The following is a 27,803-nucleotide window of genomic DNA, read 5'->3' on the forward strand; positions in this document are numbered from 1 at the left end:
TTTTTTTTACAGCTTTAAAAAATAAGTTGGGGAATTTAGGTCTAAAAAAATTAATAGGTACAGGAAACCACAAAAGATATTATTGGCAGAGGCAGCAAAAAATGTATTTCCCCAGAAAATTGGATTTTGCACGTAAAACAGTGAAACTAATTTAGACAGTTCACGCCAAATAGGCATGAAGCGCACGGCCCGACCCTCTGACGGCGGGTCGGGCCGTGCGATTCACAGTCCCGTGGCAGCGCGTTTATATTTAAGCTGCGCAACAGTGTAGCTAATGAGAAAGATAAGGAATTTGCAGCCCCGGCGGTGGGCAGGGTTACCGCCTCGGCGTTAATTGAAGTCTGAGGGATCCCTGCTGTGTGGGCCTAAGTTAGGGGGGAACTTTCCGACTTGTTCCTGAGCGTCTTAAAGATCATTTTCCCGTGGACCGTGTGGGCGCTGGTCGCTCCTCGCCGGGGCTCAGGTAATTACACAGACATCACGACGGTGTTTCTGTAACCTCCCCGCGGTAGGTGCTTATAAGTGCGGGGAAAAATTAAATACTGTGGCGTTTTTTAAATGGCTTTAAAATTTTACATATCTGATAATAAAATTCTCTATGGCTACTCGTGGCGAAATCGTCTCCGGACTGTTTTAAGACGGTGGGGAAAAGCNTTAAAAAATAAGTTGGGGAATTTAGGTCTAAAAAAATTAATAGGTACAGGAAACCACAAAAGATATTATTGGCAGAGGCAGCAAAAAATGTATTTCCCCAGAAAATTGGATTTTGCACGTAAAACAGTGAAACTAATTTAGACAGTTCACGCCAAATAGGCAAACTCGGAGAAACGTACTGTCAGAGTGAATGCCGGTGGCTTTTTATTTTTTATTTTCCGGAGACGTGTAAATCAGCTTGGGCGTAGCGTGCGACCCTCGGATCCGCTCACGTTGTCCCCGTCCCCTCTGACGGCGGGTCGGGCCGTGCGCGTCACAGTCCCGTGGCAGCGCGTTTATATTTAAGCTGCGCAACAGTGTAGCTAATGAGAAAGATAAGGAATTTGCAGCCCCGGTGGTGGGCAGGGTTACCGCCTCGGCGTTAATTGAAGTCTGAGGGATCCCTGCTGTGTGGGCCTAAGTTAGGGGGGAACTTTCCGACTTGTTCCTGAGCGTCTTAAAGATCATTTTCCCGCTGACCGTGTGGGCGCTGGTCGCTCCTCGCCGGGGCTCAGGTAATTACACAGACATCACGACGGTGTTTCTGTAACCTCCCCGCGGTAGGTGCTTATAAGTGCGGGGAAAAATTAAATACTGTGGCGTTTTTTAAATGGCTTTAAAATTTTACATATCTGATAATAAAATTCTCTATGGCTACTCGTGGCGAAATCGTCTCCGGACTGTTTAAGACGGTGGGGAAAAGCGAAGAATGGCCGAGGCAAGCCTGAGATATTAGTCGTTTCCTTAGAATTTCCACTGTTGTGTTCCATCTGGGTGTGTCTCGTCTCGTAGACCTTTCCCTGCCTGTCATTTTTAAATGTACCATTCTTGTTGAAACCCAGTCTTGTGAAAACATCTGAATTTCCCCCATTAAGCGCTTAAAAAGTAATAAAAGTAAAGTCATTAGACTTCAGTCATCAGGGCTACATCAGGAGAATGTTCTTTGGTGCAATAAATCCGACCACGGCTTCAACATGCACTTCCCTGGGTTCATTCCCTGGAAATGGACGTTTGAAGGTAAATTGCTTAAGTAGGGCAGTTTAAATTTTTAATACAATCTTATTGTAACCGTGAGCCAATGATTAAAGTGCAAAGGGGCCCTCCCTGTTTTGTAAGATTTATAACGGCCGCTCCGTGATGTCTTTTCTGGGCTGAGTTACAGACGTCGTGACAGTTAAATGCTCACGAAGGCCAGAGAGGCACGAGTGTGAGCTGGGCCGTCCGCGGCGACTCAGCCCAGCTGTCCGGACGCCGACGTCTGCAGCGGACGCGCGCTGGTCCCCGCTCACTGTCCGTGAGGGCCTGGAAGCTTCGTTATGTCAGTGACGTCCAGCCTTTCCTGAGCCACGGCACAGCCAACCGGGGCTGGTGTGAGAAATACACAGATGGCATCGGGGAGGCTGACGGCCACGCGCCGACGAGGCCAGGCGGCTGCACTGGTGCCCTCGCTTTCCAGCCAGCCTCGCCCGTCCCCCGTCCGGCTGCCGTCGATCGTGGCTCGGCTGTGCCGAGGCCAGCGACTGGACGGCAGGGCCAGCTCTTCACCGAGGGGCACGGGTGGGCCTGGCAGGCGCCCCCGGGCGGGGCTGCGGCTCGGGGTGAAGAGCCCGGGGGGCGTGCGCTCCTCCGGGCGTGCGTGCAGAGCCAGCGTCCGGTGGCCGGCGGAGCACCTGCAGGCCGTGGCCGCGGCCCTGGCCGGCCCCGTTTTCCTGCGCTTGGCTCCCTTGTGCTTCACACGCGTGGTTTTTACAAATCGGAGGTGAGACCCTCTCTGTCCCGTCCTCACTTGCCCGCCGTGGTCCGGAGCCCCAGCCCCGCAGGAGCGCCGAGCTCTGTCTTAAAGATAAAGGCCGTACCTTTCTCATCTTTCCTCGTTCGTTTATATACATATACGTTTGTTCGTTTTTTATTTTGGAGGAAGGAAGTAAATGTCCAGGTTTTCTAAAGTTTCTTTGACGATGTTGTCATTTACCGTATTTAATTTCCCGGGCTCTCACTGGCCTTTTACTTAAGTGTCTCGTCCACAGACACGTTTCGAATGTCCGCAGCGAGGAAAGTGTTCCTTTCAAATGACTTTCTCTGATTTTTGAGATGGCTGCTAACGATCGGGGTTATTAACCAGCATGGACTTGAGTTCTCTTCATCCTTCCATGTTTTTTTTTTTTACCCCCCTCAAAATGAGTTTCCGAAGGCTTCCCTGGAAAAGCTTCTCTGTGGACAGATAGATCGTCAGCAGATCAAACGGGATGTGTGGCAATATCGGGCCAAGAACTGCGGGCCCCCGCGGAAAACTCTGCCTTCCTTCAACTGCTGAATAATTAAGTCTTTCAGTTCCTCTTGCTCTTTAAACGTCTCCCGTGAATGGCGCCGAAACACGATATCATGTGACTTTCACGGTGGTCAGCGTTCAGGTGAGCCTGGTGGTGTGTTGCGGCATGTGCCTGCGGCCTGAGTTCTCCGGGTAGCTGGGCACCCTGCGGCCACAGGAGAGGCATAGGTGGGAGGCTCCGTCCTCAGCCAATCGGCGCAGTACATTGTGTGCGAGTGTGTGTGAGTGTTTAACCTTTTAAACTATTGAGATGCGAGTGGTAACTTCCTGTGACCGTCTGGGGTACGTGGGTAGGTTGAGGTGTGAGAATCTAGTCTGTGATTCTATAACTTATTTCCAAAGTGCTCGGTGTGGATTTGTTTTAATGCCATTTTTCTCAGTGGTCTTGACCCATCACGTCACCCAGGACAACCGTCCTCCGGTTTTTGTTAAGGAAGGACATTTTCTCAGGGTGGCTTAAAGCAAGACGTTTGGGTAAAGAAAAAAGGGTTTTGAACTTAAGAGTGTGAAGAATCATCGTAACCTTTTATTTACAGCTAACGCATATACCCCCCAGGTCAAGTAAGTTTAGAGATGGGCTTAATGTCCTAAAAAGGCGAGCCCTTTGCGCCCTCCCCACGTGGCAGGACCGGAGTTAGGGCTGATGCAGTAGGAAATCACAGTCTTCTCTAGGGCCTGTGGAGAAGGCAGTGAAGGACTGTCGTGTTCGCCGGGAAGAGGAGAGGGCTGGGCAGCGTCCCCCTCCTCATGCGACTCTGTGGCCTGCGATGCCCCGATGGAGCGCGTTTGAAGGCTCGTTATAAATGGAGGCACCTACGAAACACCACGTCGGGCGAGAAGAGGCACACGCACCAAAGAGCACAGGACGAGTGACTCCGTCTCTGCGCGTGGGCGACGGGCGATGCTCATGTGCTTGGAAAGAGAAACGGAGAGTGGCTTGGAGGAAGTGAACGTGAGGGCCTGGCGGCGGGAGCCACGAGGGGCTCCCCAGGCGGCGGACGTGCCTGAGTCTGTGTCAGTGATTTGAGTTACGTGACTTTTGTCAAACCTCACAGAAGGGTGCAACTGAGACTTTTGCAAGGCGTGGACATTTATTCTCAAGAAAGGAACCTTAACGGTTCACGTGTGGGCGTTAATCATGCCTGTGCAGAGACGTGTCGGGGTACAGTGAGCTTAGTGTCTGCAGCATATTTGAAATGCAACGAAAAATAAGATGAGGGACAGATGGATGGCTGTGTAATAAAGCACGGTTAGCGACACGTTACAGTTATGCAGCCTCGGCGATGTGGGATTAGGCCTTCAAATTCTTGCAATGCTTTGCGCATGTTTAAAAATTTGCACTATAATAATTTAGAGGGAAATCAAAACAGTGGTGACTCCATTGAAAACATTACTATAGGTATTTTACATTACAGTGAGTCCACATAAACTGAATCTAATGCCGGGTACTTCTCACTCACCGGCAGAGGCGTGCAGTATTATTATGAGCTCTGTCTTTTTTTTAAATGAGGCATTCCAGCATTAAAATGCACGCACGATTCTTTCAAGAATTTCAGTAATTCCTAGAAACTGGCAGTAACAGGTAGGGATGGTTTGACATCGTCACCGTTAGTAAATCACAGCAGATTACGGATTCAAAGTCAATCACTATTCTCTGCTGAAGTCTAATTAACGCTTAAACATTATCTGTCACAAACCCGAAATCTTGATCGGCAGTGACCGCGGGTATTCTAAATGTAAATAAAATTAGATTTAGATCCCTTTTAATTACCTGAGGTGCCGCGAATAATTACAGCGGCAATTGATAGGCTTAATTTCTTGTTCAAGAAAAAAAACTTACGGAAAGTTTCTCTGCATTATATCCTTAACTCTCTAGTAACCGTGATCTAGGGAAAGAAATTATCTCGCATTCTTGGTTAGTTATAAAGAATTACGTATCGTTTCTTCAGTAGGGCCTTCGAGTCTTCATATGACTTACATGCCTAATGTCGCTGTACTGCCACCGAAGGCAGAACGTACCCCAAGGAATTTCATGTAGTGGAGAAGGTGGGTTTCTGGGTGCAGGTGCCGGCTGAATGATAATCGGCGGGTGTGGGAGAGCATTACGGTGACTCGGTGCACAAAGGCCCGTCGAGGACCGAGCAGAAATCTGTTTTGTCATCTCATCCTTCTCCCTAATTGCATCACAATACATTGTATAATTCGACCTGTGTGTCACTGTCACTGCTTCGAAGGCCTCTCGTGCCAGGGGCCACCGCCGCTAGGTGCTTAGTGGCTGAGCTGGGGAGGGGTGGAATGATTTTATCAGGTTCCAACCCAGCCGTCTTCTCTCCCCCCACTGTAAGAAGAAAATGTCTTTTTTATGGAGATTGCTGTAAGGGTAATTATTCCTGGAAACAGGGAAACAGCTTCGGTTGTGATAGATAAGTCCATTTTTCTTGAAAGTTACAAGGTACCTGAAGGAGAATGTGTTTGCGACGCGGATGGGGGATTAGGGAAGTTTCCGAACTCCCTTTGTCCTGTAAACATGCACGTCTTAAAATGGGAAGCAAGTTAGACCTGATAAATGTGGTTAAGCTGGTATTCCTCAGACTGTATTAATTCTGAGAAACGAAAACCAGTTATTGATTGGACTCGACTGTCTTCAGCTCAGCGTTGCTGACTTCAGAACCTGCTTCCGACCGTTCTGCGTCTCGCATGCCCTCTTCGTTCGGACCTTCCTGTCTGCCGTTCTTCTTTCTCTGCATCTCCTCGTCGTCCTTCAAGTCCGGGCGCGGCTTCTCAAGCTGGGCTCGCTCGACGCAGTCGCGTACGTGTGCGTCTCATTTTCGCACACTCTCCTTTTTCCGTGCTTTGCCATCCTTGCCGCGGGCGCCGTTTCCCTCCGTCGGTGTGTCTCTGTGGTGGGTCGTTTTGCTCCGGCCTCTCTGCATTTACTGGCCTCCATCTTTGGTCTGTCCTTCGCTCGCTCACAAACTGTGTTCGTTTATCTCAAACCCATAATTGGCTGTTTAAAAACATCACGGATCTAAAAGGTGTGTCCTTAGCCCTCCCCTGGTGCAAAGACCGTGGGAGTCCCCTCCCTCCTCCCCCTCCCCTTCTCCCTCCCCCCTGGCAGCTTAAAGAATTCCAGAGTGAGCCTTCACCTTCAGGGGGTGTCAGAAACGCTTCTGCTCCCAGAGTCATCAACTTCCTCTGCAAGACAGCTTGATGAGTTGAGAAGAAGTGACAGGTTCATTTTTCCCCTCTTTGTTTAAGCCATTTATCTTTCGGGTCCTCGCCTGCCATCTAAATTGTATTGCCAATTTATTGGGATATGCACTGGCCTCGTCTTGAAAGATGCTGATTTGCATCCAACTTGAGAATAAGTGAGAGAGAAAGTTAATCATCTCCGGGCCTTTGGAACAGAGCCGCGCTGGTTCTCATCGTAGCGTTTACAGTGCTTTGTAATGTTCAAGTCCACGCTGACCTGGGTCTTGGCGAGACTGTCGTAGCTCCCTAGTCCAGAAAGCCTCGTTCTTGGAAGCGTCTCTGTGCTTTTTGCGCACCTTTCTACATTTTAGATTGCCGCGGGCTATAGTAACTGCTTTCAAACTCTGCCGACGTGATAACGATGACGCAGTTAAGTGGAATCGTCATCGTGGATGCTGGGAGGGCACTGAATGACACGAGACTCAGCCTTGGACCGTCGCCGCAGCATATCACGAGGAGAGTGCATCTCACCTCCTAGCCGGCGAGGTGGGTCCTGAAGGAGAAGTTCTCTGTCCTGAAGGTCCAGGCGACCAGCTGGCACGCCAGCCCCGGCCAGATCTCAGCACCTGTCAGGTCCCAGCTCCTGCCGCCTAGAATCTCGGCGACGCTCGGGGCTGCCCAGGGACCCGTGGCTCCAGCGTTTGACCACTTTGAGCTTTACCTTCTCAGACTCCTCAGCTCCTGGCTCAGAGCCGAGCTAACGGGGGACACGTTACCCTCAGCTGCTGCTTCCGTGCCCCTCCCACCCCCGGTTTCCTGTCTAGTGAGAACTCGCCCCACTCCCGTGCTGACCAGGGCCTGCCCGCCCCGCAGGCACACACCATTCACGTGTTTCACCCCTCCCTAGTCACGCTTCCAGATTTTTCCTGCTTTTAATGATTCTTCAATATCTGTGCAATATGCATAATTTCTCACTATTTCTCTTTTGAAAACGATTCCTACTTTCTACCATAAGTACTTGCCCTTTTTGGGTACTGTTAATACTCCTGCCGCTCGTCACTCGGCTGGCACACTGGGTGAGGAGGGAGCCGTGCCCGGGATGAGGGGTCGAATTCTCAGGCCGGGCAGGGGTGAGAGCTTTCGGGATTCTAGGCCACGGCGGACAGGTGCTGCTTCTGGCCACCTCAGTGAAGACGGTCCGGATGGCTACATGAAGCATCTCTTCTGCAGGGCGCCCTGATGGCGGGGCCGAGGGCGTGCTCAGCTGCTGTCCCCTCTGCCCACCTTGCCCCGCGGTGCGGCTGTGGGTTCGTCCGCTCCCACGATCTCCCCGTCCAGCAGGTCGCCTGGCACAGACTCCGTGCCCCATGATGTAATAAGGAGCAGATATGAGTGACGGGGACGCTGTGAAGCATAGTGAGGACGCCTCCCCTGACGCGTGAGGGGACGGCAGCCAACCCCACACAGTGAACAGGGCGGGCCGCCTTGTGGCATGACCCCAGCATTCTGGGGCCCTCCTGGGTTGTTGTCATCGACGCTGCACCTGCTCGGTCGTGCGTGACCTCAGCCGTGCCCGAGGGGTGGGGTTCAGCCTTGCGTGTGAGAGATTGGCTGGACGGAGGTGGGTGTGGGGCGTCGGGGGCAGAGCTGGTGCCCCCTTCCTCCCCTTCGTCCCTCCTGAGAGTCACCGCCCAGGATCCAGGCAGCACGTGCTGGCCCAGGTGTCTCTGGGGCCTGGGACTTGTCAGGAGCACAAGGCTGTGTCATCAGGGTGCCCTGTTCCGGGCAGCCACCACGCTTCAGCTCTGTGCCCAGTGCCAGGGACGACTGTGCAGCCAGCCAGAGACACATAATAATATTGTCCTCCAGGCTGGAGTTGGCCTTGGGCGAAGCAACCCCTTATCCCTGAGTGTAGTGCTGGGCCGGAGGACTTAAAGATTTTAAATCTGGGAAGCCCGCAGGGAGGAGGACCAGCCAAGGGCCTGCACGGTGCAGGAGGGTGGACGTGGTGAAGGCCTCAGGCCGGGGTGCTGGAGAGGTGTGGCCAGGTGTGGTGCTGGGGGCAGACCAGGCAGCACGTGTGGTCAGAGGGCAGCGTAGCCGGAGGGTCCCCCGATGGTCAGAACCGACCTGCACGGGGCAGATGGGACCTGGGACACAGCCCTCTAGGGGACCCGGGTGGTGCCATTGGGAAGGCCTGCCTCCTCTCCCTGGGGAGAAGTGCCGATGGAAGCAGAGGGCCCTGTGCCCAGACTAGCTGAAGGACGTCGGCAGTGCGGTAGATACACCGAAACCTGTTTTTCAGTGGAGTGAGTGTCTGCGGCCCTGGGGCTCTGGACGCGGGACCCTGTGCCCTTCGCGGGCCTGAAACCCGACGGGCGGCCAGCGTCACGGTGCCCTCTGCCCGCCACCCAGTGTCTGGGGCAGCCGTGGGACTCATACCACAGTGGCAGCTCCACTTTGGGACAGTTTTAAGGGACAATTGTGCTGTGAAGAAACACGTAAAATAAATGCACATTTCTTGGGGACGACGTCATGTCTTCCTTGCCACAAATAATAACTTTATATTGGAACTGGGTACACACGTAACAAAACCTAGAATAGGCCGTGTTTATTTCAGCGTGTTTCATTTCAGTGTTACATTCTTTCACTTCCTCTGAAGGGGAGAAGGGAAGTCTGGCCCCCTGGGACCAGGAGACACTTCCTCTCGTTCTCAGATTTCGAGGTCACTGTCAGCAGCCATGACTTTGCCCGTCCTGAAGGTAACTGTTTATTACAGTCAGCATTTAAATCCCCGATTAATAGGAGCAATTAAACAATAGCTTCATTTCCAGCAAATTAACAACGCTAATAGGTAATTGCGACATCAGTGAAGATAAATTTGTTTTAATACAACGAGGTAAAAAGGAATACAGGCAAGAACGGACTCTCAGGTGAAGGGTTCAGGCTTCGTGACTTCGTGGAAAACTCGAAAGCTTGACTAGAAGAAATTAAGGCGAGTTTGGATTTTCAGCCATGGCCTGTCTCGAATCGGCGCATAATGATAGAAATGTCATGCTTTGTGCTTGGGTACATAGAGAGTGGGTCATCATAGGGTCTCTCCCCCACCAAACCCTTTCTCCTAAAGACCTGCCGGGCCCAGGGACCCACGCGCAGCTGGTCCTTTGCCAGAGCCAGTCATTGGTTCCCAGTGACAAGGAACCGAAAAGGAAATGCACCAAATTAACCTGACGGCCTGCTCAGTTACAGGACACCTGGCCTCTCTTACTCAGTTTTGTCACAATGAAGAACCCATTCTGATGCTGAAACACGGAGGTGACCAGGCCAGACCTGGCGTCCATGCGAAGGGTGGTCGGTAATGGACGCGTCGACCCCTGAGACCAGTTGGGTGACAGAGAAGGCGGAGGCCTTGCTAGAACAAGGATCGCGAGTTTCTCCTGGCGGGTCGCTGCGCGGACGGGAAGATCCGGCACGTCGAGGACCGAGGTGTGGGCCGTCTTTCTGAAGCAGGTGGCCGTCCTCAGGCTTCGGGGACTGGAACTTAGGACAGATTAGATGTCGGGTCTGCTCGGAAGGGTTTTAAACTGGGGGCTTAGCTGAAAGGACGTTGCCGAGCTGGTGTCACCTTGGAGCTCCTTTTGGCATCGTGGAATCATCAAAGGAGGCATAATCAGCCTGGAATTCTATGCCCTGCGGGTGTAGGGTGTGGGGTGGAGTCACAGCGGTTTTAGATAGAGTCTCAAACCAAAGGACTGCGGGGAGCCGGGCTCCTGAGGCAGACCCTGGCGGCTCTGTCACAGTCGCCCCCCGCCCCCCACCCCCACCCCGAGCTTCTTTCTCCAGTGTCCGGAGAGAGGTGTCCTGTGTCACTTGTCCTTGAGTAGCCTCGACAGCCTCCTGTTGCCTGAAGGATAAAGTGCACACTTGTCGCTCCGCTGTGCGTGTGAGGTCTTAGAGCTCCCAGTCGCCCTGGGAAGCTGCTTCTCCCCTCACCTTGTCGTAGTGTCCTCGCCCTTCCCCGTTGATCCACGTGTCCCCTGCCCGGTCGGCCAGCGCTTATCAAGTGTCAGGTGCACGTCGGCCCTGGGAAGGTCAACAAAGCACGGCGTCTGGCATTTCCGGAAGAGTCTGGAGGTCCACGGCACTGGCCCTTGTCTCAGAGCGTGAGCTGGCTGTCTTCCATCTGGCAGCACAGTTTGGCACGGCCTGCACAGGTGTGTAGGGGCCAGGCCGGGCTGCGGGTCCCTGCGGGTCCCCGACTGTCATTAAGCATCAGACAACCCAAGAGACCTTCAAGGATGTACTCTCCCTTATTGCCCATTTTACTAGTTTTTCTGGCATAGCTTCCTCTACACTCAAAACTTAGATGGTACAAAAACATCTAGGAGACGGGGGTAGGGTCGTCGGCAGCACAGAATACACGCCCTTTACGTTCATTACCTTGGGGACTTTCCTAAGTTCCACTTAGATTTCTCTTCACTCCTAAGTCACAAATTCAGAACTGCACAGATAACTTGGTAATTAATTTCCTCTTAATTAATAAGAATTTAATGATCACTCAGCTGTAATTTAAAACTGGGTTGAGACATTAGGGGACCTTTTATTTGTTACTGGAAGATTTACAATCCCTGGTGGTTTCCATTATTTATGGGCCTTCTCCAGGTAAGCCCCCCGCCCCCGCCCCCGCCCCCACCCCGGTTCTCATGGACGAGCCTTTCAGGGCAAGGTGCAGGAAATGCCACCTCTGGGTGACAGCACCAGACGAAGGTAAAGCGTGCCGTGACTCCCACCCTCAAGTCGTGCTTCGAAGATATTTTTGTGGAGGAAAATGAGTCTCAAGCTGGTCAGTTTTTATGAGAGTGTCTATTGTAAACGTTCTGAGTGTTTATTATCAGATTCGCCGCTCTTGCTGACCTTCCTGTCAGGCAGCTGGCTCAGTTGCTGGGCCTACACGGTCCGGAGCCCACATTGGCCTCAGGGTGCTACGTTTTCTCAGTAGCTGAAGGATCATCTTAAATTTGGTTCGATTTACACCAAATGTCCGTTTGGCACCTAATTGTGCTCTTCAGTATCAGGCAAACCTGCATGTTTCCACAGTGCCACCCTTAGCTGCGGTCCCCACTTCTCCCTGCCCCCACCCCCCTGCCGAGTCCCCTGTCCCCAGCACAGCCTGAGTAGCGCGCAGGAGTCGTGCGGGAGCTGGCCATTCCAGGGGATGCTGGGCGCTCGTCCGGCCGTGGAGGTTATACCTATAACGTAGACTCTTACAAGCCGGGTTGTCGTGAAGCTGCTTAATTATGTAAATCTGCACCAGTAAACGGGGTGAGGAGGCGGGGACGAACAGCCAGTTTGGGGCTCGTCGAGAAGCCTCAGGTCCCTTGGGACCTGCACAGGGACAGGGCGAGGTTACAAGGATGAGTAAATGATGGGTGAAGGAAGGAGGGGGGGGGAAGAGGGGCCGCCCAGCGAGGCGTTTTAGCAGCTGCCCCTGCAGCCCAGTCTCTGATGACGAAATCGGGGTGCGGACGCACCATGCAGAGGGTTTTGCTCCTGGGCTGGGAGCTCGTCGAGGTCCGAGCCCGGGCTGGACTCCTCGCCTGTGCCCTTCCTGCCTTTGCTGGCTCACAGGTGGCTTCGCAGAAGTTCTCGTTACTGGGTTAATTTGAGTAAATCATTTAAACCACAGAGGACGCTTTGCTGATTAAGTTTACTAACATTTGTTGGACTGTGCCCAAAACATCATGATCACTAATGAAACTAAAAGGCTTAACTTAGGCGCTTAATCTTGGACGTCGCGGTGGCCAGGTGCTGCCATGCGGGAGGAGTCTGACGCTGGCCACCAGCGGGAGCGGGAGGCCCGGACCCAGTGTGGAAGCTCACGCGTCTGGTCTGGGACCGCTGGTCGTGCAGTCCCATGTTGAGCAGGTCCTCTTCGCCAGGTGCTGGAAATTCAGGGACGAAAAGTCGAGTTGCCGCCCTTGCCCGAGCCTTGACCGTGTGTGCACGTGTGTGCGTGTGCAGGAGTGTGCGTGCACATCTCCACGCCCATGCACACGCGCCAGTGCTTAGCCAGGGTGCAGGTGAAATGCGGAGCTGGCCGCATTCGCACCTATGGGTGCAGCCTTCCCCTGAGGAGTGGTGGGAGGATGAGGCTCCCCTACCCGAGGCCTGACCCCAGGCGGGGACTCGGAGGAGGAGCTGGCCCCAGGAGGCGTGTTCTGGGTGGTGGTGGCGACTCGTGTCACGGGCTTCAGGCAGCACGGTGCAGCCGTGGTGCATCCTGCCTGGTGGGAAGCGGGGTGACAGGCAATGAGCCCGGGGTGGGGGGCCGTGTTGGGTTTCGAAGGCATCCTTGTCCTCCCTGACATTCTGAACCAGTTAAGATATAAAACCGAAGCACCTGGAAGATCAAATTATCACTCTTACTGGCAAAACCACTGGAAAATGGAGGTTGCCTGGGCTTCCTTCTGTGGGAACCAAAATCTGGCTCCAGGCAGCAGGGGGCCCACAGTCTGCCCTGTGCTCCGGGCACTCAGCCCCATGGGGACGGGATTGAGGAGGGACAGACAGCTTGTCCCCAGCTCGCCGGTTGCATAAGTCACTTCTCAGTGGGGCTGGCCCATTGGCGGGAGGCCAGGAGGGTTCGGGCCATGGCAGGGGGGTGGGCGGGGGAGTCTGTCTGCGTGGGAGGGAGTACAGGAGTGCAGACACCCCGTCACCAACACGGGGGAGCCCGTTCTGCTGAGGAGTTTCGGTTTGGATGTCACTATGGTGACGGGCGCTGTTGAAGAACTGTAGGCAGAGCAGCGGTCCCCAACCTTTGTGGCACCAGGGACCGGGTCCCCTGTGAGAACCTAACGCCTGAGGATCTGAGGTGGAGCTGAGGCGGTGATGCTGGTGCCGGGGAGCGGCTGCAGGTACAGGTGAAGCTGCTTTGTCACGCCCCGCCGCTCACCTCCTGCTGTGCGGCCCAGGTCCCAACGGGAGATGGACCAGTACCGGCCCGGGGATTGGGGACCCCTGAAGCAGAACACCGGGTACGATTTCCCTTGACAAAGGTCGCCCTGCAGCGTGTCCCTGTGAGCCATTTTGGTAACCAGCTGTGGGAGGGCGAGGTGTTGGGTCGAGGCCGTGGCAGCGAGAAGCTCTGGTGGCGGAACCAGTCCTCTGTTTCGTCTCCTCTGTCTGTGCCTGGGGCCCGGGGGTGCAGTCAGCAGCCTTAGGAAACCCGGAGAAGCAGGTTCAGTGCGACGGGGAGGCTCGGGCTGGGTCCCCGGACTTCGAGGCATCCCTGGTACATCACGGAGAGGTGTGGAGTGGTACTTGGTACAGGCTTCTAGAACACAGGCGGGTACAGGCTGCTTTTGTAGACGGGGAGCCGTTGGCATTGAGGTGAGAGATTGCCCAGGGGCAGTGCCTGGACATATGCCAAGGTGAGAAGCCAGGATGCTCCTGCGTTAAAGAGCCAGCGAGGCGGGGGAGGGGGCGGAAACCAACAGGAAGCGAGTCCGGACAGGGGGGAACCGTGGCGATGTGGGGTGCGGCCCAGAGGTCAGGTGAGATGTGAACGGCCTCCACACGGTCACCAGTGACCTTGGCAACGCTAGGTTCTTCCCTGGGGCGGAGGCGGGACCTGGGCTGCAGTGCTCAGAACGGGGGGGATCTCACGAAAGCGAGGGTTGGGAGGACTCAGGGGGAGCCTACCCACATCCAGGAAGGCTGTTCGCGAAGGTGGAATGTGGACCAGCCATTGGCGGAGCAGCTGCTGGATGGGGGGCACCAAGCGAGGCTCCTTTTCTGAGTCACCCAAATACAACGGAAGGGTGGTGGAGAAGGCAAGAGTAGGGGGACACATGGCCCCGTCCCCTGCGCAGTAGAGCCCTCTGGGGGGCGCCGGGGGGGGCACAGGACGCCGCGTCGCCACACAGCAGAGCTGCGGCCATGGCAGAGCCCGACTGTGCTCGAATCCCGCCCTACTGTCCGCGCCTGTGAGGTGGAACTGTGGGGAGCGGGTGGGTTACAGGCGGGCGGCTCGGACCGCCTGGCCCGTTGTCAGATGCCCGCAGCGGAGGGGAGAGCAGGGCGCCCGCCACGTGCTTCCAGGCGTCGTTCCAGGCGGGGCGGGGCTGGCTCTCCGGGGTGGCGGAGCGGAGCGTTACTCTTCCTGCTCTAATGCGAATGAGTGGAGAAAAAGTAGCAGGAAACGGGCATTATGCCAGGACCTAATGAGGTCTTATTTGGGGGCCGAGAGTATTATTTTCACCACTAATTAAAGAGTGCCCTTTGTCATCTATCCAATAGAAAATTTTAAATTCGTGGAGCAAATAAGTGTATAACTCCATTTTTCTCATTGCTCATGTTCTCAAATAAACTCTTTTATTGAAGAATGGAAATACATATATGAATGTACACTTAAGGGCCCAGCTTTAAAAATGGTCTCAAAGTCACCACCCCCTCCCCGCCGGGGAAGAAGGGCCCTTCCCAGCCCTCTCCCAGGCACTGGCGATTCGCTCGCTTGGTTTCGAAGTTTATACATGGTAATTTCAGATGCAATTGAAGGAGCTAATTAAAAGGTATCTGTTATCTATGATCCAAATAAAATTTCAAAATTGTGGAGGAAGTGACTTTTAAAACAACATCGAGCATGAGTATCAAGCTATCAGGAGGTTAATGAACTTGTCTGGGAAAAGAGTACACATTTTCAGCATTATGCCGATGGCACCGTTGCAGACTTAGGCATACCCTGTGTGGCAGCTTTATAGGAAAATATGTCACCAAAGCTGAGAAACATCGCATCTCAGTGGTAAAGGTTTCCTCTTCTTTTAAGTGACCTCAAGTGCCGGTCTATGTGTTTTATCCAGTCATGTATTTATATAAAACGTAATGTATTCATTTGTTGCATGATCAAATGTAGACAAAACTCAGTGGTTATAAAGGCCAGCCGGTATGATCTGGGGCGATAATTCATGTTCTAAATCTTCTGACATTTAAATGTTTTAGCTTCACGCCCAGCGCATGGTCATAGTTAGGGGAGAACCGCGTTCTCTCCGGCCGTCGTTGCGTTTCCTTTGATCTGTTCTCGGGGAGAGGCTCACCCCCTCAGGCGGACCAGCCTCGCTCTCCTGTCTGGGGGCTCTCGTGAATTCATCCTGACTTGTGCGAGGTCACTCGCGTGATGGTCCCTGGCGCTGTCTTAGGTGGCAGTGGTTCATTCAGCTTCGGCACACCCAAACCGTCGATCTAGAAAAGGCTCAAAGGGATCGCACAGAAATGCCAGCCCCGTTGCCGCCGAGACATACAGCAGGTGCCGCGGCAGTGGTTAGCAGCTAGCGGCTCGTCGGGACCCGGCCCGTCTCCGTCCTCAGCGTGGAGGGGACCGTGGCCAGCTGTCATTCTGGCAAAACCGTCGCTTCGTCTCGTTTTTCTTGCTCGTCGTCTTCGTTTTTCACTCAGATGCTTTCATTATCCTTTACTGAGTCCCCCGACTTCGTGGGTTTTCCTGCGGCTCTCAAGCTCTGTAGTTTAGAACGGTGTATTTCTGAGTCATCGTCTTGCTTCCGTTTGCACACGAACATACAAGTTACGGGGAAAGAACAAATGTGAAGCAAGTTTCTAGTAAAGTTTTTTAAAACGCTGCCTTTTCGTAGACGTCGCGGTATCGATCCTTCGTAATGCAGGTAATAATAGAACGATGACTCGGACAGTGTCAGTGCTCGGCACGTGGGCTCATGCTTTGTGCAGCGTTGTCCGTTGTTCAGTGGGAGGCTTTCTTGGAAAAATGTCCTCTTTGCTCGTGAACGTGCTCTTTTTAGCCTCCAACACCGGCGGGACGTTCATGAGCATCAGCGGTTTCGTAAAATGATTGGGATCACATGTTCGACTTGCCTTGGAAAGTGTCCCCACTCTCCCCTCCGCGTAGAAAACCGAGGACGTGCCCCCAGAGCTCTCTGAACAGCTTAGCCCCGTGCGAGGCCCACATTTGTGCTTTTTCGGCGAGCTTTAAGTTCAAAGTCGGTCTGGTCATCCAACTGAAGAGGATCTCTGAGGCTGGCGGTAAGATAGAAATGTGTTACAGTTGGCAATCAAAAAACCCCTTTTGCTCTTTTTCAAAAAAAAAAAATTGGCAATCACCCAAACAATCGTGATTTTTAAGTTAACTTCCTTTTGGTGTTTGTAACTTCGGTTGACCCCACACCACACACGTTTTGCAGTTATTGGAATCTGAGCTTAAATTTTGTTTTTGAGTTCACGTCATGATTTATAAAATATTCTAATATACGTCTTCAAAGACCCTGGATCAATACGCCGATGGTTTTGAAATGACAGAGTGCCGCGATGTTCCTCTGTAATTTAAACATGATTAGCTGATGAAGGTTATGATCAATACGCTACGGGAAGATAAATTAATTGATACCGTCCTTTCAGGATGATGAGGGGCCCGTTGGAGGTGGGATGTAGCTGATGCAGCTGCTGCTTCATCTCTGGGAGCCATTTTTTATATGCTGCATTTCCCTTTAATCATATTTATACTGTCGTTCATTTACGTGAAAGCCGTAAGCTGTGGGCACACCAGTTCTTTATTAAAATTGTATTCATTTGGAAAAGAAATTATCTGTGGACACTGTGTACGCGCCTTCTTTCTGTGTTGGAACCTATTGCTGAGGACAGCGATGTGTCCCTTTGGTGTCTTCAAAGATAGCAGCTCTCTGGGCAAAGACAAGAATCGAATATCATTGAGCTTAATTACCGCTAGTCCCCAAAGACACACACGTATTCAAATAAAAGCTCTCATTATTCTCCTGTAGTGGCACCTGTTGGTGTAGGACGAGCTTTCTTTCTAATCGTTGAGTTCCTTTCCAATTAAATCCAGTATGCTTTATCAGCGAGCCCATTTGCCAAGAGGAGTTATGGCTGGTTGAATTTAGATTTGTATTGATTAAGATAAACTTCCGATGTGTGTAGAAGTATATTTAAATTAAAAAATAAGTTTTTGATATAATTACACGTCTTTGAATATAATTCTCTGCAGTAGCTTGTAAAGTTAAGAATAATTCTTTAGGCTCTGCCAAAAAAAAAAAGTTTGATTTCCAAAGGGGTTTGTTTGGTTAAATTACCCTGTCTTAGGATTATTTTTGCTGCAAGTAACTGGAAAAACATCATATTATTAGAATAACTTAAACAAAGACAGGTGTGTATTTTCTGTTTTGCATTCTGTGCAGGGCTGTCGAGCTGGAGGCTGGTCCTCCTGGGTGGTGTCCCCCCCGGCATGGCTTCCAGCCCCAAGGCGGCTGCAGGGGTACAGCCAACACGCGTGTGTATTTTAAGCAGCGAGAAGGATGAAGGCATAAGGAAGAAATGGGCCAAGGGCAGCTCTCACGAGGGAGGTTCCTAGACACTGCCGCGTGCCCCCCTCAGCCCCCCGCTGTCACGCCGTTGCCAGAGCTTGCCTGCGTGGCCATGCTGGGCTGGGGTGCAGGTGGATGGGGGAGCAGGGGACTCAGGAACTGTCGCATCCGTTCCGGTAGCCACGTGCCCAGCTAAAAGTCAGGAATTCCGTCCCTGCAGGGGCGGCGAATGACAGGGACAGTGGCGGTCCCCGCCCGTTCTCCACACTCAGGAACCAGCCTCACATCGGTTCTTTTGTCTCCCCACCCACCAGTTGCCCAGAAGGTGGTTGCCACGAGGAAGAAGCAGCAGCTGTCCATCGGACCCTGCAAGTCACTCCCGAACTCCCCGAGCCACTCGTCCGTGTGCTCCGCACAGGTGTCGGCCGTGCACATAAGCCAGGTACGTTGGGCGCCCCGGGTACCAGCCCGAAAGACACGTCCGAGCCGAGGAGGACCTGCCTGCCCGAAGAGCGCTCCCAGCCGGTTCTAATGTGGGTCTTTTTCTCGTCAACTTCGGAAGTAACAGCATGTTGGTAATTGACTTAGCATCTCCTTCAGCAACTGCTGTGGCCAAGTGGTTTTTATGGGAATCATTCTTTAATGTTTTCCGTCTTCATGCTGCCTGCGTGATGAGGCATGCTGGCTCGGGCGGGGGGCACACCGCCGGCTTTGCCATTGACTTAAATTACCTGGCGTCGGTCCGCGTTCTCGTCTGCTTGCAGGTGGACAGTCGTGCGTAGATCTCAGTGGCGAATCTCACTGTGTGCTTAAATTTGGTAGCAGCCCTCAGTTACAATTACCATGTCCCTCAGGCCCTGTGCACACTCGCTTTTTGTAGCAGCGTCTTGCTAAATTATTTACTTGGAAGCAAACAAAATAATTGTCACTTTGAAGAACCTAACCAAAAACTCATTAAGGAAACGGTTGGCTTATTTCCCCCATGCTCGTGCTTTAGATGGACATTTCTTGGGCAGGCGTTACGTTGGCACTTTTTAAAAAAAAAAAAATTATCATTAGTTTCAAGTACGCAGTACGTCAGTTAGACGCTTACGTAGTTCATAAAAAGATCCTCGTGATGCTCATTCTCTCCTCCGGCACGGCACCTGGCTGTCGCGTTAACGCTGGCCGCACGCCCTGTGTGTTGGCGCCGTTTTTAAGGGTGCAGCGAGGCTTGGCGCTGTACCTTCCGACCGCTCGGGCAGTCAGTCAGCAGCAGTCGCTGACACCAGGGCCCGCCAGGCACGGCCAGGAATGCTCACGCGTCCCCCGTGGGCGTCTGCAGTTTTCCGTGAATCCTGGAGTTATCTTGCGAAAGCATTCACGTTCTCGAGGCGTCATTTTCAGAATGCGAGCTGTGGTTCTGCTGGGCAAAGCCGTGTCCTTTACTACATCAAGAAGTCAAGAAGAACTCAGAAGCCTCATAGTTCAGCCCACTCCTTCCTTTTCAGGGCAAACAGTAAACTGATGTTTTAACTCTCAAAATTTTGAAAAATTAGATGTGGGAGACGCGTCTCTCCTAAGTCACTTTCCTTGGGCGGAAGGACGGAGAGGATCGGGGTGTCGCAGAGTGAGATGATGGGCGTAGCTGGAAGCCGGCGATGACCCCGCCTCGCTGGGGGCGTTAGCTCCCCGCAGCGCGTCCCTAACGAAACCCCGCTTTGCCATCGTTGCAGACGAGCAACGGAGGCGGCAGCTTGAGCGACTACTCCTCGTCCGTGCCGTCGACCCCGAGCACCAGCCAGAAGGAGCTGCGCATCGACGTGCCGCCCCCCGCCAGCACCCCGACGCCCGTGCGGAAGCAGTCCAAGCGGCGCTCCAACCTCTTCACCGTGAGTGTCCGCCCCCGGGCGCCCGGCTGACGCCAGCGAGGTGCGGTCGGTGCCCGTCCGGCCACCAGGTGGCTCCGTGCCGCTTGTAGAATCCAAGCGAAATTAATGAGAACGGGATCCATTTCTGCGGACGTCAGAAAGTCAGGAGATGCAGAGATTTGGATGTTGAGTAAAACGGGGATTTCTCAGTGTGCAGGGCGTTCTGATCCGTGCGTCCACAATGAAAAGTGAGGGGTCCATCTAAAGATGCCTGTTTATCGTCCTGTCGCATTGGGTGCGAGGAGATGACAGAGCTGCCCAGGTGCCCGGGCGTGTCAGCCCTCGGTCACCGCCCTTTCCCCAGCCGAGGGCCCGCCAGCACCGCTGACGGCCGGCGTCCCTGCACAGTCGTCCGCGGCGCATCTGAGCGCTGGATGGACTCTCGGCGCGCGGGCTGTGAGCGGGGAACAGGTGCGCGGGGCCCAGGCACGTGTCATTTCAGAAGCTCCCCGGGCGGCTGTGGGCAGAGAACCCCTAAGCTTCTGGGGACCCAGGAGTGCTGCCTGCCTGTCCCTTCCACACACACAGTGGACGTTACCGGTCACCCGTGGAAGGCCGTGCGGTCGAGCCCAGTGCTGTGGGGCCGGAGCTGCTTGGCTGAGGACATTTTCTCTCCCAGGACTAGGTCACCCACATAGACTTTTAAAAAACAGTGGTTTTGCTCCCCAGAGCACATTTGGAAATTTCTGGAGAAATTTCGTGTTGTCACAGCTGGGGGGAGGGAGTGGGTAGGGTAACACAGGTGGCCAGGCACAGCGGCAGCCAGGGGCGCCGGTGAACACCCCACAGTGCACAGGTGGCCTCCAGCGAGGCCGACCAGCTCCAAGGTCAGCCGTGCCCCGTGTTTAAACAAGTCGACCTCACTTGCAGTTGATCACCGCCGACTGGGACGCAGACAGGTCAAAGGTCTGTGTAGGTCTAGTTTTAAACTAAAGGAGGACTCCACAGGGCTGGCTGGGGGTCTCTGCCCTGTCGCCCTTACCTGGGGACGGCGACCTTGAGGTGGCCACCGGGGGCCGGAGACCCACCCCTGCCCCGCCGCACGGGACGGTCAGCACCGCCGAGGTCCGTGGCACACGCTGCCTCCTCGCAGCTCTCCCCTTTCCTTGGCTGTGTGCCCGGTGCCACGGGAGGGACAGCGAGAACCAGACAGGCTCAGAGCGCGGCCTCCGCGGCCAGCGGCTGGGCGGCCTTGGGCGAGTGACTTGACCTTTCTGAGCCAGACGCGGCTGTTGCTGCGGCGGCCGCGGGACGATTCCCTGGAGGGGCCTCGTCTTTTGTGGCATCTATTTCCCCGCCCCGCCCCGGCGTCACCAGTGATTTCAGCAACGGCGCCAAACAGAAGATCAGCTGCCAGAAGCTAGGCGAAACGCCCAGCCGAGCATTTAGGCGGGAAAGGAACAGGCCAATGTCTGACGCGCTTAAATTTGCATGTGAACAGGGGGTTTTACTGTGAACTTTCTTCAGACACACCGCGAATCATGGCCGTCACCTAAACAGCACTGCCCAGCCCTTTCCGAGACCTGCTGCATTTCTGTGCTCCGGGTCAGGGACTTTGGGCTGAGAAGGTGTCACCTCACGACCAGGCTGCGCCTCGCTCGTGACTCAGTAGACTTGAGAAACCAGTTTCCAAGGATTGCGGGGCGGGGGGAGGGGGCAGCGTGCAAGCAGGAGTGAGGGCTCTGACCGTACACCAGAGTCTTCTGCATCTTTGCCACTTCCGTTAGGGCACGGTGGCAGGAGGGGACACCCAGGGGCAGGACATCATCCAAGAGCCGCATGTACTGGTCACTGGCTTTGGCTTCTGTTCTAAAGAAAGACGAGAAGCCAGAAAGGATCTTTTAAAGCGGGGTTTTTATAAGAAGGGCTCCTGCGTGTCCCCACTCCACGTTTAGGGCCGCCCTGGTGTTAAGATGTGACAAGAAGCAGTGTCCCCCATCCTGCCCGTGAGGTAGCTGACGAAGGAGGAGGCTCGAAGGCAGAAAGAATCAAAATGATAACTCGGTAAATAAGTCCTGAGCCTGTGCTGTCTGCAGAGGCTGCTCGTGCTTGGCGTTTGTCAGGAGTGGTTATTGCCAGAGTCAACCCACATTCAGGAGGGGTGGCCTGGAGAGAAAGGGGGGCTCTCCGTGCTCGGGGAAGAATGGAGAGAAGTGGTCTCTTCCCGCACCAGCACCCTGGAGGATGCCAGCTGCCCTGGCCGGTGCGCCAGCTACTGGAGCCGGTAAAAACCCACCCTTATGGTGACTGAGAGTCACCGTGAATCATGCCGTGACTGCCGTGTCTGCCGTTACACACGGTGCCGGTGAAGCCGTGTGTCATCAATGTCTGTCCTCTTTAAGTGCTGGAGAGCAGTTTGAGAGTTAACCCTCGTGGAAATTAAATCCAGCTGCATAACTGTTATTAGTGGGAACAGAAATTTCGGGTCCTGGAAGGTGCCACGCGGGTTTAAGGAAAAGACAGCTCAAACCCCAGGAAGGACCTGTGTTGTGGTCACTGCTGGGTCTGACGCTGAACGGGATGAGGGTGACAGGGATGAGGGTGACGGGGGATGCGTGGGTACTTTTAAGCTGAAAGTCTTGGGAATATCAGCGCCACTAGATGTCAGTGTCAGCCAAGGAACGGCAATGACAAGACGGCAAATTAATTTCAAAATCGTTGCAATTAAGAGGCTGAGCTCTCACTGTTACCAGTTTGCAGCTATTCTTAAATACGTAAAATTTCACAGACGCTTCGTACCTGGCGATGGTTTGTAATTGTGGGCTTAAATTGGCAAAAAAAAAAAAAAAGTGTGTTTATGTAAAAGCGTGCAGGAGGACAGATGTGCCACGTGCTGGACAATATTCATGAATAAAAACCCATGCAGACGGGGAGTATGAGACCCAGATGCGGGACGCTGCCCACCTTATTTATTAGATCGTCGTGCGGGGGCCAGAGTTAATTAAGTAGCACACACATCATTTTCCAAATACCACACTTATAAATTCTATAAAGTAGACCCGTAATGTACATTTACAGGGATGTTTTACAGCCCCAGATGTTTCTGTTTGCACGTGGACACATTTTTAAACAAGGGTAAAATCACATGCCTTTTTTGCAAAAACAGTGCAAACTTAAAATCTCTCCTGTAGTAGCAAATTATGTGTTACGTTTGTGGTGGGAATTATACTTTAGTCATCAAAAAGTAAATGACATCTCATTTTGCTTATTTCTTTGACAAAAATCATTGTCTCGAGAAAGGAAATGTTAAAAGGCTATGTCCATTCAACCGGTTTTGTAATTTGGGTTCTTAGGACGATTCGTTTAGTAGCCGTCATTTCCCTGTGTTTGAGATGCTTTTTTAGGAAAGCGTATTCAGACATTCAGAGATGAAAAGCAGATGTGCACAGTCACCGTGCAGCTCATCGAATGCGAGCATTTCGTTGCCACTGCTGCCAGCAATAAACATAGGTCGGAGGCGCCGCCTCCTGTCCGGCTGTGGCTGCCCAGGTCACGAGCGCCGCCTCCGATCTGGCGTTTCTCTTACCCACATTTTAAACTGACTCTGCGCGTGTCCGTCGTCGTACACTGCTCTGCTTCTCCTCTCGTCAAGTGTCCTTTGCACGGTATTTTTAACAGCGCACCGTGTTACGCCGACACCGTTAAACAGAGCCGAGCCTACCCTGTGACCAGAGATTGTGAAGGGACACGCTCCCCAGCTCAGAGAGCCTTGCTGAGAAAACAAAGCATCGACACGGATAGCGTGGAGAGGACGGTTCGCGTGGTGTTTGTCTTTTGCAGAGGAGGGGAGCGTGGGTCCCACAGCAGCCTCTGACCTGCTCCCTGGTCACGAGGGGAAAATCAGGCTTCCATTCCATCGCGAGGGCTCCTGGCAGCGATGCTGCTTGTCCGTGGAGCAGGCAGGGGAGAGGGTCTCCTTCGGTGCTTTCTGTCACCACATGGGAGAAAGTTAAACATTTTTGTGAAGGAGGAGGTGCCAGCGAGACCAGCCGAACCTTCCCTCCCCGCGTTCGGTGTTTGTGGAGTCCGAGCAGCCACTGCTCGGCTCGCTGCCAACCTCTCACGACGGGTGCGACACGCTCTTGTCCGGTTTCTCGGTCTGCGTGTCAGGCGGGGCACATCGCCTTGTCACCCCTGACACCTGCAGCCGCTGCCGCGAGCTGCTTTGTATCCGGTGATGTCACAGGGCCGTTTCAGCAGTGACACGAGGGTGTGCTCTCGCCGACATCGGCTCAGAGTCGGCAGAAAAATCAGAGACCTTCCTGGGGATGTGTATGCGCTGCAGTGTCTTCCGTCTGAAGGCTTCGCTTTGGTTTAGTAGTTGGATTTCAGTTGGATGGGTAGATCCTGCAGCCCGTTGTAGGGACGTGATCGTAGGACTGAGTAAGATAGAGCAAACCCTTTTGCCTCACACCTTGTTACTGCTCTCTCAGAATTTCGGGTTTAGGACTCTGACCAAATGCTAGAGTTGTCAGGTGTGAGTCTGGCAGCGTTTCAATCTCATTCATGTCGAGTGTGCGATCAGACATCGAGTTAGATTCCTCATGGTCTTGCTTCTCCTAGAATCTGGAAATGCTGCTGAGTGGCTGTGGGGACAGATGTGCCGCCTTGAGGAAGATGTTAATTTTTTTTTTTATGTTTGCTTTGTTAATTATGCTGGTTAATAGAGAATAATGAAGATGGATTTCCAAATTTAGAAATTTAGAATTCATAAAATTTCAAAGATACCTTCAGTGATTCTCCATTGATTAAAAAGTTTTTTAAATGTTATCACCGTGAGCTTTGAATCTTACATTACAAATAGGAACCTCGAGTTCCAGCTTTCCCATGAATTGACATGTGGGAAAAGAATTTAGGGTTATTACGTAGCTCTTACTACACATTATTAATTATAGAACTAATTAGAGGGAAGCGGTCCCTAACCCCTAGCTAAAATTCACGACAAGGGATTGATAAGTATCTCCATTTCCCTACAAGCCCACGGGGAGGAACCTTAAGTTTTATATTCTTCTGCCACTTTCTGTTTGCTGCTTGTTTTATTTCCTGTTACCTTCTTCCACGTCTGTACCATCCTGAAGCAAAAAAGCCCCCAGTGCCCAGCACATAGGGGTTCAGTGAACACCAGCTCTTAGAATTACCGAGGAAGCACGCTTCTCAGGAGCCCGCGGGCCCATCGAAGTGCTGCCTCTGAGTTTAGGCCATGGGAACTTTTCTCCTCGGCGTCCCAGGATATTGCCTCTTTTCATACTGAAAAATAAAATCCGCTGCTGCGTCTCACACCCTTTGAAGCTGGATTTCATGAGCTTTTCGCGGCAGCCCTGGACACCACGCCGTCTGCTCGTTTCATATATCATCTCAGATTTGAAAAGCACATGAAAATGTTTCTCCATTTTCAATATTGCGTGAGTAATGTTCCCATTGAAAAGTAATGGAGTGAAGTTGTCACTTGTCAGCGCAGTTATTAAGGAGGACGAGACTCAGATCTTTCTCTCATAATAAAATAAATCTGTCAGAAAATCATTGTGCCCTCACTTCCTCATGCCGTCGAGAGATGGAGACGTAGCCGCGGTGTCCCTCCACTGTCCCCAGGGCTCCGTGGCTTTCGGAGGTGGCCTCCCCGGGCCGGCCACCGCCACTTCCTGTAACGTCAGCAGCACGGCCAGGAAAACTGTCTCTGGAGCTTGGCAGAGCAGAGCCAGGTCCTGAGGTTTTGTCAAAAATGATATTCTCAACTGTTTTTTTTCCGCCCCCCGTTTGTTATTTTTTGTGTGGTATTGCACAAAAAATAGTCTTAGTCTGACCCCGACTCTGCTACTCCCTAGCCATCCAGAAGCGATCCGAAGAAGCAGTAGCAGCGCCTCGCTACGACTCGAGGGTGTGCCATTCGGTCGCGCAGCTGAGTCGTCAATAGAATTTCTGGAATCCTTCAGACGTTAATTAAATATATACACTTATGTCGTAGGTTTTCTAAATGATCCCTCCGCTCCTTGCTGGATTCGCCGCAGACCGAGGATGTGTTTTCCTCTTGGGCGTTACTCTCCTAAATGGTTCATTGGTTTCTAGTAATTGAATTTTGGACTCTTTTAAAAAAGAATCAAAAGGTAATTTTGCGGTGGAAAAGTAGGGGGAAAAGTTTAGAGAACCCTCCGTAAGATGACGGGTCCGTGGGGACGAGCAGCTCCGCAGTCTGCTCCCGGGCTGCGCGTGCGCGCGTGCGCGTCCACGCAGACGTTCCCCACGGCTTCCAGGCACCCGTTTGCAGAAGCCGTGCCGCTGAGGGCCTCCCTTCTGCCAGCTGTGAACCGCAGCCCTTACCCGATGCTAACTTTGTTTTCGTTTTGCAGTCTCGGAAAGGGAGCGACCCAGACAAAGAGAAGAAAGGCCTGGAGGGCCGGGCGGACAGCATCGGCAGCGGCCGAGCCATCCCCATTAAACAGGTACGCACGCTGCCGTCCCCTGGCCTCGAGCTGGGGACACACCTCGGCTCCCCGCGCCGTGACGCCGGCCCCCGTGCCAGGGCCGTTTGATGTGCTCTGTTGATGAATGTCGAAGTCACTCACTTGACATCAATTAGAAGAGGTTCCTGTGTGTATTAAAATAGGATCATTAGAATAAGAAGAGGGAAATGTGACAACAGATCTAATGAAGTGCAGTCTGCCCGCCTGCATATGGAGTGTGTTTCGAGGCTGCGCTGGCTTCAAAGGCTGCCTTTGTGGCTCGGCTTTGATTGGGCCGCCGGCCACCAGTCGGCGGGGTAAATCAGGTTTCGCACAAGAGCCCCTTGTGATCACAGGAATGGCCCGATGTGGCCCTAATTTGCTCTCGCAGGCGGACATCTGAACACTGTTTCAGGCTAGTTTGTAACAACGAGGCAATTAGTTGTGATAATCATAGCCGGTGTGTCAGCTGGGCGCTCTTGTTTGTAATTTGCTAATGAAGGAATTGTAACTTTGATTAGGTTCAGTTTCATTTAGACCTTATTATATAAAGGAACATTTACAGCTGTAATGCGGGGCCTTAATTAAACTTCCTCATTACGCGACAGGACTGGATCCCGAGCATTTGTTTTGGCCGAGGTTGCTAGCCTGGAACGGCCCAGAAACCAGATAGCCATTCGCTTTATGTCGCAAGCGAGACGAGAATTCGCGGGACATCTTTCGCCGTTGCATTTCCAAGGAAAATAAAAATGAGGAGTTCAGCCCGGCACGGTGGCTTCTGGAAATGTCACCTTTTAGTTTGTTAAAGGAGGCCGGTCGATGCAGATTGCATTCTGCTCGAGACAGGGAAAAAAAACCAACCTGCAGGCAGGATAATAGCGCTGCCTCTACGGGCACCGAAGTGGCCGACGTGTCCCTCTGCGTGGTCACTCTTTGCCGTCCTCTGCGGGTACTTAGATGGTTCAGCGCATCTCGTAGGAACGTGTGCTGGCACTGGCCACCCTTAAACAGGGCTAGAGTCTTTCCATAGGACAGTTGCATCCACCGAAACCACAGGGATGCAGCGGGAGCTGGAGCCCCAGCCAGTGTGGTGTTGGGGGTGGTGTGGGGGGTAGTCAGGTAGGTTAGAGAAGGCGGCGAGCGAGGACAGAGCAGAGAGTCCACAGGGTCCCTTTCAGGACCGGTCGAGGTACTGGGCGCCAGCTGTGGACTAGCCTGGGGCACCGTTAAGAAAAATCTTCTGTCCTCTTCGTTGGTGGGTGACATCTTCAATTTTACAATTTCTTTACTGGAGAGTGCAGCACATAGTTGCTTATTCTTTCTTTGTGCAATTATTTATAAACCCGATTCTCTACATAAGGTAATTTTAATGTGTGATTTCTATGCCATTGATGCCGTTTCCACTAGAATTATAAAAACCATTTTACTCTCTCCCTCTCATTTAAAAAATTGGTCCTGCGACATTTTCTTTCGGAAATATTAGAACTTAATACCAGACGGTTTCCTTAATTCACGTCCAGTGTCGATGAGAGTTGGGGTGCTCGATGGGCAGGCTCCAGTGTGATCGGAGCCTCCACCCAGCTTGTGCCCTGCTCGTCTGCAGAAGGGGCTCGCTCTGCAGCCTAGGTTCCCGGCGTGCGTGCGTGCGTGCGTGCGTGCGTGCGTGCGTGCGTCCGTCCGTCCGTCCGTCCGTCCATCCGTCCCTCACGCGCGACATGAGCATTGTTATCCGGCCCTCGGAAGCCTCTCAGTGGTGAAAGCCCAGAATCGTCTCATCAAGATCTAAATCAGGGTCTGATTTCCTGGTGAATCCAGGCGCAGGAGGCTCACCAGGTCCTTGTCCCTCATGGCCGTCCCTGCACGCGCGTGACCACAGGCTAGCGCCTTCCATACCTGG

At 53.0% G+C, this 27,803-nt stretch overlaps 1 protein-coding gene across 9 annotated transcripts in view; it reads left to right on the forward strand.

The window, feature by feature from the left end:
* LOC120600635 (arf-GAP with GTPase, ANK repeat and PH domain-containing protein 1) overlaps nt 1–27,803 on the forward strand; it is a 317,727-nt gene that overhangs the window by 52,836 nt on the left and 237,088 nt on the right. For 8 of the 9 annotated variants that reach the window (XR_005652247.1, XM_039860060.1, XM_039860076.1 and 5 more), the window contains exons 6-8: nt 17,874–18,001; nt 19,275–19,430; nt 25,814–25,906. Coding sequence is in view for 8 of the 9 variants with exons in the window: in XM_039860060.1 (XP_039715994.1) it covers nt 17,874–18,001; nt 19,275–19,430; nt 25,814–25,906 (377 nt within the window). In the remaining variant the exon portion in view is untranslated. The remainder of the gene's footprint in view (nt 1–17,873; nt 18,002–19,274; nt 19,431–25,813; nt 25,907–27,803) is intronic. The other variant, XM_039860086.1, reaches the window with a different exon arrangement.

The sequence above is a fragment of the Pteropus medius genome, unplaced genomic scaffold (assembly GCF_902729225.1).
Source record: "Pteropus medius unplaced genomic scaffold, Ma_sr-lr_union100, whole genome shotgun sequence".
Lineage (NCBI taxonomy): Eukaryota > Metazoa > Chordata > Mammalia > Chiroptera > Pteropodidae > Pteropus > Pteropus medius.